This window comes from Pristiophorus japonicus, chromosome 7, assembly GCF_044704955.1.
Source record: "Pristiophorus japonicus isolate sPriJap1 chromosome 7, sPriJap1.hap1, whole genome shotgun sequence".
NCBI classification, from domain to species: Eukaryota; Metazoa; Chordata; class Chondrichthyes; family Pristiophoridae; genus Pristiophorus; species Pristiophorus japonicus.
Genome location: NC_091983.1, coordinates 163008970 through 163021527, shown reverse-complemented (window position 1 = coordinate 163021527; position 12558 = coordinate 163008970). Strand labels below are relative to the sequence as shown.

Below are 12558 nucleotides of genomic sequence, written 5' to 3'. Positions count from 1 at the left end.
GGGATGTAACCTAGGATACTAAGGGAAGTAAAGGTGGAAATTGCAGAGGTACTGGCCATAATCTTCTAATCCTCTTAGATATAGGGGTGGTGCCAGAGGACTGGAGAATTGCAAATGTTCAAAAAAGGGTGTAAGGATAAACCCAGCAACAACAGGCCAATCAGTTTAACCTTGGGAGTGGGGAAGCTTTTCAAAATGATAATCTGGGACAAAACTGACAGTAATTTGGACAAGTTTGGATTAAGGAAAGCCAGCACTGATTTGTTAAAGGCAAATCATGTTTAACTAACTTGATTGAGTTTTTTGATGAGGTACCAGAGAGGGTTGATGTGGTGTATATGGACTTCCAAAAGGTGTTTGATAAAGTGCCACATAATAGGATTGCCAGCAACATTGAAGCCCATAGAATAAAAGGGACAGTGGCAGCATGGATACAAAATTGGCTAAGTGACAGGAAACAGAGAGTAGTGATGAAAGGTTGTTTATCAGACTGGAGGACGGTATACAGTGGTGTTCCACAGGGGTCGGTACTAGAACCACTGCTTTACTTGATATATATTAATGACTTAGACTTGGATGTACAGGGTGCAATTTCAAAATTTGCAGATGACAAAACTTGCAAGTATAGTGACCAGTGAGGAGGATAGACGTCAAGAGGACATTGATAGGCTGGTGCAATGGACGGGCACGTGGCAGATGAACTTTAACGCAGAAAAGTGCAAAGTGATACATTTTTGTAGGAAGAACGAGGAGAGGCAATATAAAGTAAAAGGTACAGTTCTAAACATGGTGCATGAACAGAGAGACCTGGGGGGTATATGTGCACAAATTGTCGATGGTGGCAGGGCAGGTTGAGAAAGCAGTTTAAAAAAAGCATACATGACCCTGGGCTTCATAAATAGAGGCATAGAGTACAAAAGCAAGGAAATTATGATGAACCTTTTATAAATCACTAGTTTGACCTCAGCTGAAATTTTGTGTCCAATTCTGGGCACCGCAGAAGGATGTGAAGGCCTTAAGGAGGGTGTAGAAAAGAGAATGGTTCCGAGGATGAGAGACTTCAGTTACGTGGATAGACTGGAGAAGCTAGGGTTGATCTCCTTTGAGCAGAGAAGGTTGAGAGGAGATTTGATAGGGGTGTTCAAAATCATGAGGGGTCTAGACAGAGTAGATAGTGAGAAACTGTTCCCATTGGAAGAAGAGTCGAGAACCAGAAGACAGAGATTTAAGGTGATTGGCAGAAGAACCAAAGGCATCATGAGGAAAAACTTTTTTATGCAGCGAGTGGTTAAGATCTGGAATGCACTACCTGAAAGGGTGGTGGAGCAAATTCAATTGTGGCTTTCAAAAGAGAATTGGATAAATATCTGAAGAAAAAAAAATTGGGCTACAGCGAAAGGGCAGGGGAGTGGGACTAGCTGAAGTGCTTTTGCATAGAGTTGCCACAGGCTCAACGGGCCATATGGCTTCCTTCTGTGCTGTAGCCATTCTATAATACTCTTCACCAGTGTTCTCACTAAACTGCACAGCCACAGTCATCCGCAAGGTCCTGCGCAGGCCACTCACTGGCTTTTGTAGATACCGCACATACGCAAAAATCTGAATGGGGGGAGGCAGCCCACGCAGGAGGCATATGGGGGACATTGCTTTTGACTGCCTTTAGCACTAACTTTAGTACTGACTCAGTGGAGAAAATAGCATTTTGCCTGTGTGTTTGGAGAAGACCATTCAGAGAATGAGGATCATTATATCATGATAATTGTGTACTATTTTTTTTGTAGTTCAAGATTTTTTTTTCTGACATTGCTCGCAGTGTAGTTCAATAATTTACACATTTATTTCAGGTGGAGTCTCCTGATAAGAAAATTAGAAAATTCTTTACATTGGCACCATGGGAAAGGGAACACTTGAATTCTCAGCTTTTCTCACAGGGTCCTTTGGAAGAAGTACCTGTACGTATGCGTGTGTTATTCTTATTTTCAACCACTTCAACTAATAAGATAACAATTCATGTTCAAATACTGTGTATTGTCACTTGTCAGCTGCTTTGAAAGTAAAGTGGGAAAGATGGACAGTATCAGTTTTACCCTCTCGTTGTTGCTGAAAATAATTCCAAAACTCCATGTATAAAATGTGAAGACATCATATTTGATTCCTCAAGAGGAAGGATGGGAATAATTCAGGCTAGTTTTTAATGGAACAACACCAACAGCCCTAATTGACTCCCCTGTAGCAGGTATTTTAACAGTGGGATAACATAAGCTAACTACTTTAGTCCACTTCCCTTATTTGCCGATTTGAATTTTATGGGCCTGCAGATTTGGAAAGGGCTGTTTTTAGTGCTGTTGCCTCCTTGGTGAACAAGTCCTTTGGGCTCCACAAAATGAATGTAGGCTGCTGCCTCACAAGGATATCCCCCACCACCGTGAACAGAGCCCCACCAGACCTAACTTGATGCTAGCCAGGTCGGCCTCCTGGCTGCCTGATCTTACACTAGCTTGTTGTAGGGGGGAGCCCATTTAGCACCTGTAGCCCACTGGCCATATGGTAATGGGCCCAGCCCCAAAATTAACTAAGAACATAAGAAATAGAAGCAGGAGTAGGCCATTTGGCCCCTCAATCCTGCTCTACCATTCCAGGAGATCATGGCTGATCTACTTCAACTCCTGCACTATCCCCATATCCCTTGATTCTCTTAATATCCAAAAATCTGTCGATCTCTGTCTTGAATATACTCAAAGTCTGAGCCTCCACAGCCCTCTGGAGTAAAGAATTCCAAATATTTATCACCCACTGAGTGAAGAAATTTCTCTTCATCTCAGTCCTAAATGGCCGACCCATATTCTGAGACTGTAATCCCTGGTTCTAAACTCCCCAGCCAGGGGAAACATCCTCCCTGCATCTACTCTGTCAAGCCCTGTCAGAATGTTATATACTTCAATGAGATCACCTTCTAAACTCTATAGAGAATATAGAAACATAGAAAATAGTGCAGGAGTAGGCCATTCGGCCCTTCGAGCCTGCATCACCATTCAATATAATCATGGCTGATCATACAACTTCAGTACCCCATTCCTGCTTTCTCTCCATACCCCTTGATCCCTTTAGCTGTAAGGGCCACATCTAACTCCCTTTTGAATATATCTAACGAACTGGCCTCAACAACTTCTGTAGTAGAGAATTCCACAGGTTCACAATTCTGAGTGAAGAAGTTTCTCCTCATCTCGGTCCCTTATCCTTAGACTGTGACCCCTGGTTTTGGACTTCCCCAACATCGGGAACATACTTCCTGCATCTAACCTGTCCAGTCCCGTCAGAATTTTATATGCTTCTATGAGATCCCCTCTCATTCTTCTAAATTCCAATGAATATAAGCCTAGTCGATCCAGTCTTTCTTCATATGTCAGTCCTGCCATCCCGGGAATAGGTCTGGTGATCCTTCGCTACACTCCCGCAACAGCAAGAATGTCCTTCCTCAGATTAGGAGACCAAAACTGCACACAATACTCAAGGTGTGGTCTCACCAAGGCCCTGTACAACTGCAGTAAGACCTCCCTATTCGTTTACTCAAATCCCCTCGCTCTGAAGGCCAGCATGTCATTTGCTTTCTTTACTGCCTGCTGTACCTGCATGCCTACCTTCAATGACTGATGTACCATGACACCCAGGTCTCGTTGCACATCCCCTTTTACTAATCTGTCACCATTCAGGTAATAATCTGCCTTCCTGTTTTTGCCACCAAAGTGGATAACCTCACACTTATCCACATTATACTGCATTTGCTCATTCACCTAACCTGTCCAATTCCCCCTGCAGCCTCCTAGCATCCTCCTCGCAGCTCGCACTGCCACCCAGCTTAGTGTCATCTGCAAACTTGGAGATATTACATTCAATTTTTTTGTCTAAATCATTGATGTATATTGTAAATAGCTGGGGTCCCAGCACTGAACCCTGCGGCACCCCACTAGTCACTGCCTGCCATTCTGAAAAGGACCCGTTTATTCCCATTCTTTGCTTCCTGTCTACCAACCAGTTCTCTATCCACGTCAATACATTACCCCCAATACCATGTGCCTTAATTTTGCACACTAATCTCCTGTGTGGGACCTTGTCAAAAGCCTTTTGAAAAGCCAAATACACCACATCCACTGATTCTCCCTTATCCACTCTACTAGTTACATCCTCAAAAAACTCTAGATTTGTCAAGCATGATTTCCCTTTCATAAATCCATGCTGACTTGGACCGATCCTGTCACTGCTTTCCAAATGCGCTGCTATTACATCTTTAATAATTGATTCCAGCATTTTCTCCACCACCGATGTCAGGCTAACCGGTCTATAATTCCTTGTTTTCTCTCCCTCTTTTTTTAAAAATTGGGTTACATTAGCTACCCTCCAATCCATAGGAATTGAATTGGAGTCCATGGAATGTTGGAAAATGACCATCAATGCATCTACTATTTCTAGGGCCACTTCCTTAAGTACTCTGGGATGCCAACTATCAGGCCCTGGGGATTTATCGGCTTCAGTTTCCCTAACATCATTTCCTGACTAACAAGAATTTCCCTCAGTTCCCCCTTCACGCTAGACCCTCGGTCCCCTAGTAATTTCGGGAGGTTATTTGTGTCTTCCTTAGTGAAGACAAAACCAAAGTATTTGTTCAATTGGTATGCCATTTCCTTGTTCCCCATTATGAATTCACCTGATTCTGACAGCAAGGGACCTACATTAGTCTTCACTAATCTTTTTCTCTTCACCTATCTATAGAAGCTTTTGCAGTCAGTTTTTATGTTCCCTGCAAGCTTACACTCATACTCTATTTTCCCCCTCCTAATTAAACCCTTAGTCCTCCTCTGCTGAATTCTAAATTTCTCCCAGTCCTCAGGTTTGCTGCTTTTTCTAGCCAATTTATATGCCTCCTCCTCGGACTTAACACTTTCCTAATTTCCCTTGTTAGATATAGGCCTAGTCTACTCAATCTCTCCTCATAGGACAATCCCACCATCCCAGGAATCAGTCTGGTGAACCTTCGTTGCACTCCCTCTATGGCAAGTATATCCTTCCTTGGGTAAGGAGACCAAAACGGTACACAATACTCCAGGTGTGGTCTCACCAGGGGCCCTATATAATTGCAGTATATCATCTTTACTCATGTACTCAAATCCTCTTGGAATAAAGGCCAACATACCATTTGCTCTGTTAATTGTTTGCTGTACCTACATGTTAACTTTCAGTGATTTGTGTACAAGGACACAAAGGTCCCTCTGAACACCAACATTTCCCAATCTCTCACCATTTAAAAAAAATACTCAGCTTTTCTATTTTTCCTACCAAAGTGGATAACTTCACTACTAGGCTACCTGTCAACACTATCGGTCGGCCAGCCATCATTAAAATCTACTCAAAGGGTTCTTTCTGCTTCATGACTAGATTACCCCGAATAAAAGATATAAGGAGCAATTTTCTTTTTTAAACCCTACGTGAATGACAGAATCTGAACGCACGCGGAGTTAAAAATCGGAGATTTGCCTTCCTACCACCTCCCCCTTTTCCGCAGTCATCCATTTGAAAGCCACACAGTTCTGCACAGGCACAAAGACACTCACTGTAAGCCAGCAGAGACCTTCTTTAAACATGCAGATCAGGCTCTGGTGACTTCATCGGGACACTACTGATATTTTAACTAATGGCCTGAGTGAGGAAACTGTGGCTTTCCTTCCAGCTGAACCCAGTGGGAGGAAGAGTCAAGGCCAGAAGAAGCTCAGACAGGTTAAACTCATTAACTTAAAAAAAATCCTTATGGTGCCAGGAGGAGCAGGAGTGCTCCCCTGAGGCCCAAAAGGAAATTTTGTCTCCCCTGCCAGAGGCGATCCCAGAATCCCTATTCGTGAAGTACCCGAGTGCCACCCGACATTCCCCTTCCCGTCAGCTGCTGCTTCCCGTTGGTTTTAGGCAGACAACTGACTGGGGAAATTGCAGATGAGTCCGGGAGTTAAAATCACCTGGGCCATCTGCTGTCATGGTCATGATAGTTTATTGCCTACTTCAGGCCCTGCTTGCCAGATTCTCAAGTTAAAATCGGGGCTATAGTGAAAGATGAATATAATCTGGACAAAATCTTGCTACAAAATCTGACTAGGCCAAAGAAATGTAAAATTTTTTTTAAACTAAAAGTATGGAGCAGATTATTCACTAACAGACTGACAGAAGTTGATACTCAGAATTGCTCTCAAATTAGATGGAATTAGAAGGAATGTATTTACAAGAAGTGCCATTTACAGTAAAAGTACCAGTTTTGTGGGGTATCTCATCATCCTCCAAAACCACATGTAAACACCCTAGAACAAAGTTTTTGAACAACTATTTTGACATTAATAGGATCAGAATAATTTAATCAGTTCTTCAATCCATGCAAACCAGAGGAAAAGGTGGAATGTCCTAGGTTCGAAATTACTGTTGTCAATAATAGCAGGCAAACTCTTAAACTTTTATATGACATTCCTTTGTTACTTTTGATGGATGAGTTGACCTCTTAAACCCATTATTTTAAACTCGTTAACCTCTCTTAAAATGATGAACAGTGGAATGTCGTACAAACGCAACACGTTTGTCTGTTGTTAAGCCTCTTAATATCAAAATGTCAAATGTGTCAATGTTTAACCATATCATAAATTGCCTGGAAAACCATATGATCTTTGAAAGTAAATTTTTGTACCCCCCATCCCCAAATAAAAATTGTTTAAAAGATAATTTTATATAATTCTTGAGGACTCTTAATTGTTGGCTGGGCAAGGCAGTTAGAATATTGAAACTGAAGAAAAAAGGGTGGGTAAGAAAGTGCAAATGTTTTTAAGTGCATATTTAAAGGTAAGGAATAAAAGTGTACACATTTTAATTGCTTAGTTGAATACAAGAGCAAACACATGTTGCTCCTTCAAAGCCCCTAATTTCTCTCTCCAAAAGAATTTTCTGTATTTTGGATAGTTTTTGCTTTGTTCAACTGTTCACTGTTAATTAAGCAGGTGTTCTTTATGATTGGTCTTGCTATAGGATGAGCACATTGTGCATTGCTGTAGAGTGTTGGATACAGGCTCCCATTTCTCCCACTCTGGTGAGCTCCCAATTTCTTAAGTAGAAAGATATTTATCATCTCTTCATGGAATGAGTGAATATTAACATCAGTGTACTGTTGTTCCCCTCCTGGCAACAGCCAAGAGTAGCTTAAAGTCCAACTTGCCATCTTGGTCACAGAAAGTGTTGAGATGGAGAAGACCTTCAAGGACAATAGAAAAGGTTGTTTGTCCTTATAACAGAATAAATGACCCTTAAAAGGATTGGTTTTGAGGTGTGGTATTTACAAACACACAGCAACTACAGAGGAGAGTGTGTTGGTAGTACATTGATCCCTATTTGCATGATGATTTATTGATACTGGTGTGCTTTTCTTTTTAAGTTGCCAATTGAATATTGGACATTTTGCCAGACAGAGGAAAAGAAGATCAGAGTTACCCTCGGTTGCTTTCATGGACCTCCTATTGTAACCATAGGCTAGAAGAGGCTTGGGAGCAGGGTAGCTGGCAACTATCGCAGCAGTTGATAGCACATGCCTAAGGAAGATGAAAGAGAGGGGAAAGGGAAGAGAAATTACCTTTTTTAAAAAATATACTGCATTGTAATTGGAAACTGATTTTGATCATATTCTTCATTCTAGATGCAAAATCTCCTGACCAGTTCCGTACTAATGATGCCTGTATCAGAGAAGACAGATGATATTCTTAACAAAGCATTTACGGTACAAATGAGCAGGCAAATGGGCAGCCCTTTGCAGGTATGTATAAAATGTTATACAACAAAGGTTAAACTACATAACTGAACTTTGTAAAATCTATGGAATGTAATTAGTTAGTATCCTGGTTTAGTGAGTAATGTAAATTATAAATTAGTGTGAAATTCAACTTTGATGCAGGCACAAAACTGGTGTTAGTATATCATCGATCCATTATACACCTTTCCAGTGGAAAGGAAAATTGGCATGATGCCAAGATCCACTATCATCTGTTTTCCCTACCAAAATTGAATCTCACCCCATCATCTTTTAATTGTGCAGTTTGATTGTATTTACTCACTTCTTAGAGGATGTGAGGGGAAATAAACAATTATAATTTCTGCATGAACGTCTTATAGCTAAGACCATCATTGTGCTTACATCACAGTATAAAATGACATGGTATAATTTTTATATTGGGGATTAATGCATAAATTTGTAAATGTTAAATTCACCTTAAAACATCGTTATGAATCAAAAGTGCATATTCAATAAGTACTGTAAAGCTTGCATTTAAAATCAATGTTCGGAGCCTAATGTGTTTGCATTCGCCTATCTGGGTGTGTTCACTCTTTGCTCACAGTGTTAGGTCTAGCTTTTTATTCTTGCAGTAACCAAAATGTTTGTTTTCAATTTTTGCAGTTTAATGACTTAAGATTTTGTAAATAACTGGTGTTAAACCGGAGTTGGGGGCGGGTTGGCCACTCTTTGAATCTGTTGTACTGGAGCATTATTTTCCTTTCCATTTTTCTAATTCATGTTTTTGGAAAATAGTAAAAACAAAATTCAGAGTTACAACTGAAGAATCCAATGCTCATTTAGCTTTTTTTTTTCGCTGCTTGTGTGATTATTAAAGTAAATAATTGAACTGCTGAGGAACACCAGATTTTCGCTGCATGTACTAATTAACAGCATCAAGCTCTTGCAGTTAAGGAATGATATGGTACAACATCAGGCTCCTTTATGCTGCCTCAATGTATCTAAATGCTTAAAATATTCCATCATTTTCCATTGTGAAAATGCTAAAATATGAGAACCGAGTGCTGTGAATTTTCATTCATTGGAGACTGAAATGAGATTGATTGAACTTTATTTAACAGAACATGAATCTCATTTTGCCTGGGCTCGATTCAAGCCCAAGACGCAGAGGGTTTTTTAAAAATCATAGAATGGTTACAACACAGAAGGAGGCCATTCGGCCTCTCGAGCCTGTGCTGGCTCTCTGCAAGAGCACGTCAGCTAGTCGTTGTGCCCCCCGCCCTTTCCTTGTATCCCTGCAAAATGTTGTCCTTCAGGTATTTATCCAATTCCCTTTTGAAAGCCACAATTGAATCTGCCTCCACCATCCTTTCAGGCAGTAAATTCCATATCCTAACCATTATAAACAGTTCCAACCCACTTCATCATCCATTCCATCAAAACCTGTTCTAGGTAGAGATGGAAGGGATGATTTTATGTATGTGTACTACCAGTGTGGAGTTTTGCACATCTCACCATCTTATGTCCATAATTTTAATGGATAGAAAATCATGGGGAAAGTGCCTGTGGTCTCCCAATATGCACGCCTCGGCAGGCTCTGCACTAGCAGCAAGCATTTAGAAAATTGGTTCAATATTTTTTAGGTTTTCATTAACTCCTAATGTTCCAAAACATATGCATGTAAGTGGTAAAAGGTTTGCATCCATAAAACAAAATATTAATTATACCATAGGGCTTTACCTGAAGAGGTGGGAATGGCCTCCAACTCCACACTTCTTGGGCCTGTAAGATTATTTATTTATTTATTTACTGACTGGAATTTTCTAAGTGTGTCATATACTATTAATTTCTTTAGTAAAATGTCTATATTAAAGATATCATTCTGAAAATAGTAGATTAGTCTCTGGGGGTGAAATTGGACTGCACCAGTAACACAAAATAGGCTGGTAGCTTCAATGGAAAAGAAAATTGGGCGTGGTGTAAAATGCCGATTTTGTTATCGACCTGTTTTGCATTACTGGTGTTAACTAATTTTGCCCCCACTGTGTAAACACTAAGTACTATCAGAATACTCAACTATAATAATACTTGGGTTTGAATGCAACGCAATCTTCTTCTGGTCCATACATAAATTTTAGTTTGCCTTAACTTGAGGGCAAGAGAAAAGCACTGTAGATGGTACCAAATTTGTAAATAAATATATAGATTTTTTAAAAACCGGCAAATGAAAACAAATAATTAATTTCACCAGTTCAAGACAATTATACCCAACACTACTCAAAATTTTGATTTATTCTGGGGTGGGGAAAGAATGATGATGGTGTAATTATTGTGTACATTCTGTACTTGAATGTGAAATACTGGCAGCTGGACTCGTGTAATATATTTTCAGGTATCCCAGCTGGATTTGAGAAGTCCCTGGACCTGGAACCCTGGTTAGCTGAAACTCTGTTCCAGCACTCCATAGAGCCAGTAAGAAAACCATAATAGGAACAATTAGATATTTAATTGTTCTTTTTATTTCAATAAATTTATATTTTTCTTTTTTTGTTAAATGTGAATTGTTTTTGTGAAAAAATAAAGTAAATACTTTGAAGTGGCATTATTTGCCAAAATATACCTTTTTACAGAATTAGAAAGGTTAGTCATTTAATGCAAAATCTAGGTAACTACAAAGGGGACACATCTAACTTTTTCCTGTACTGCTAGTAGCCCATAGTGGAGTCTTGAACAGCAGGTTTTAGGCAGAGGATTCAATTGTACAATTTTCAAACTGAACTGTAACTTCTGTGTCTTTTCTTGCAGTTTGCTAATACCTGGGAGGCTGTGGCTTGTGGGAAAACCGAAGATCAACTTATTGTAACTGAACAAGCGCGCAAATACATGAACACCTTTTCTACCAGAACGTTAGTCATGTAATCTTTTCCAACTAAGCATTAAGAAGTTTTGAAACACTTATTGTTGAGTCATGATCAACATTTCGTCTCATGAAGTTTCCATTGATGGATGTAGAGCAATGTTGTATTACAGTAATTCAGAATGGCACAAAGTGCATTCTTCACTAAGCACATTTCTGTTGAGTTTGTCAGACTAGAGTGGTTGTATTTTCCAGCCAAAAAGGCAAGTATCACATTTACCTACATTACATGATGCTTGAAGTTGCAAAAGTGATTTTGTATTTAAAAAAGGTTGAATAACTATTTTCAGTTGTGGAGAGCAGACTGGAACATATCAGTATTTCTTTTGTATTTGGTGGCGGACAAAGCAATTGGTCTTTCAAGTACTTCAAGACTGATTGTTGTAATTTAAACATATAAGTTAATAAATTAAATTAAATGCACTGTTGACAAAATAGAGGTATAGCATTACTACAAACCAAATTAGATGAAAAAAATCAAGCTTTCGAAGATATAAAATTGACTGGGTTTGAAGTATTGTTTTTGTTTGATTTTCTTTGGTCTGGTTTGAGCCATATATATATATATATATATATACATACATAATATATATATAAAATATATATATATTATATATGTGCATGTGTGTGTTTGTGTGTAGCTTGCATAATACTGATACTGTATGTAAAAAAAAAAGTTTTATGTATGAAAAATGTATATTTTATTCAGTAAGTTAATTTTGTAAATGCCAAATGGATAATGTGTTGTGCTGCTAAAGACTTTAGCATGTAGACATGCTGCATGAAATGGGCAGTAGAGTTATCAGAGAAAATGGTGTTAGCTGATCAACAATGCACTGGTAGCTAGTATTTTTTTAAACCTAGCATTTACAAATACAAACTTTTGGAACGTGAAATGTTTTGTCTTATTGTGACAAAATGATATGATGCACCTTTTGTATTTTGGGAGAACACTGATATATTCACTAAAATTGTTACTTTTGTCCCATTCATTTCATATTTAACTCAAGGCACTCTGGCCCAGATATATTTTCAATTCATTGAACAACTTGTGCAAGAAGTCTTGGCTTCATTCTACTGCCATAATGCCTCTGGTATACACGTAATGAACACTTCATTTTAAAACAAAAATAGGTGATTGTCAAAATGTGCTACATTAGTATCAGCTTGGTGCAAATCAACTGCTCCTACTTTTTGATTACTATTGTATATCAACTGCCATGTACATAAAATAAAGTGTGTTTTTCTAATTAAAAGATTTGTGTTGCACTTTATTTTGGAAATAATTCTTTACTTTTGCAAAACTGTAACTTCTAAATTGTATTGCTTTTATGTGTATATACTATAACTTGGATTAGGACTTTTATCATTCTGAAGTGTCTCTCTTAGTATTTTGTTTTGCATACCCTTGAGAACAAGCTAGCATCAGCATTAATTTGATTTTACAGTACTTATTTTCAGGGCAATTTTCCATAATTTTGGTATAATGTTGCAAATAACATTTGTAATGTAATTACAAAAGAATGATTGTGAAATGATTAGATACAGAGAATATTGCATATATTCCACAACTTTTAACCAATAAGGGAGCTAACTGTCCAACAAATTAAGTTTATTGCCGAGAAAATTGTTTGTGCCAAAATCTGATTAGCAGGATGTAGCAGGTGGTGTTCCCCAGGAATATGTGCTGGGGCCTCAGCTTTTTACCACATGTTAATGATTTGGATGAAGTAATAGAGTGTTGTATATCCAAGTTTGCAGATGACACTGGGTTAGAAGGCACAATAAGTTGTGTGGATGGGTGCAAAAAGTTGCAAAGGGACATAGACTAAGGGCC

At 38.9% G+C, this 12558-nt stretch overlaps 1 protein-coding gene across 11 annotated transcripts in view; it reads left to right on the top strand.

Moving 5' to 3' along the window:
• The window catches only part of myb (v-myb avian myeloblastosis viral oncogene homolog), a 54016-nt gene extending 42064 nt beyond the window's left edge, over positions 1-11952 (top strand). For 8 of the 11 annotated variants that reach the window (XM_070885493.1, XM_070885495.1, XM_070885502.1 and 5 more), the window contains 3 exons: positions 1845-1952; positions 7712-7828; positions 10610-11952. In XM_070885493.1, the coding sequence (XP_070741594.1) occupies positions 1845-1952; positions 7712-7828; positions 10610-10723 (339 nt within the window). In that variant the 3' untranslated portion in view covers positions 10724-11952. Of the gene's footprint in view, positions 1-1844; positions 1953-7711; positions 7829-9536; positions 9589-10196; positions 10277-10609 lie in introns of those variants that run through there. The other 3 variants (XM_070885496.1, XM_070885498.1, XM_070885497.1) reach the window with 3 other exon arrangements.
• The last annotated feature ends 606 nt before the right edge of the window (positions 11953-12558 follow it).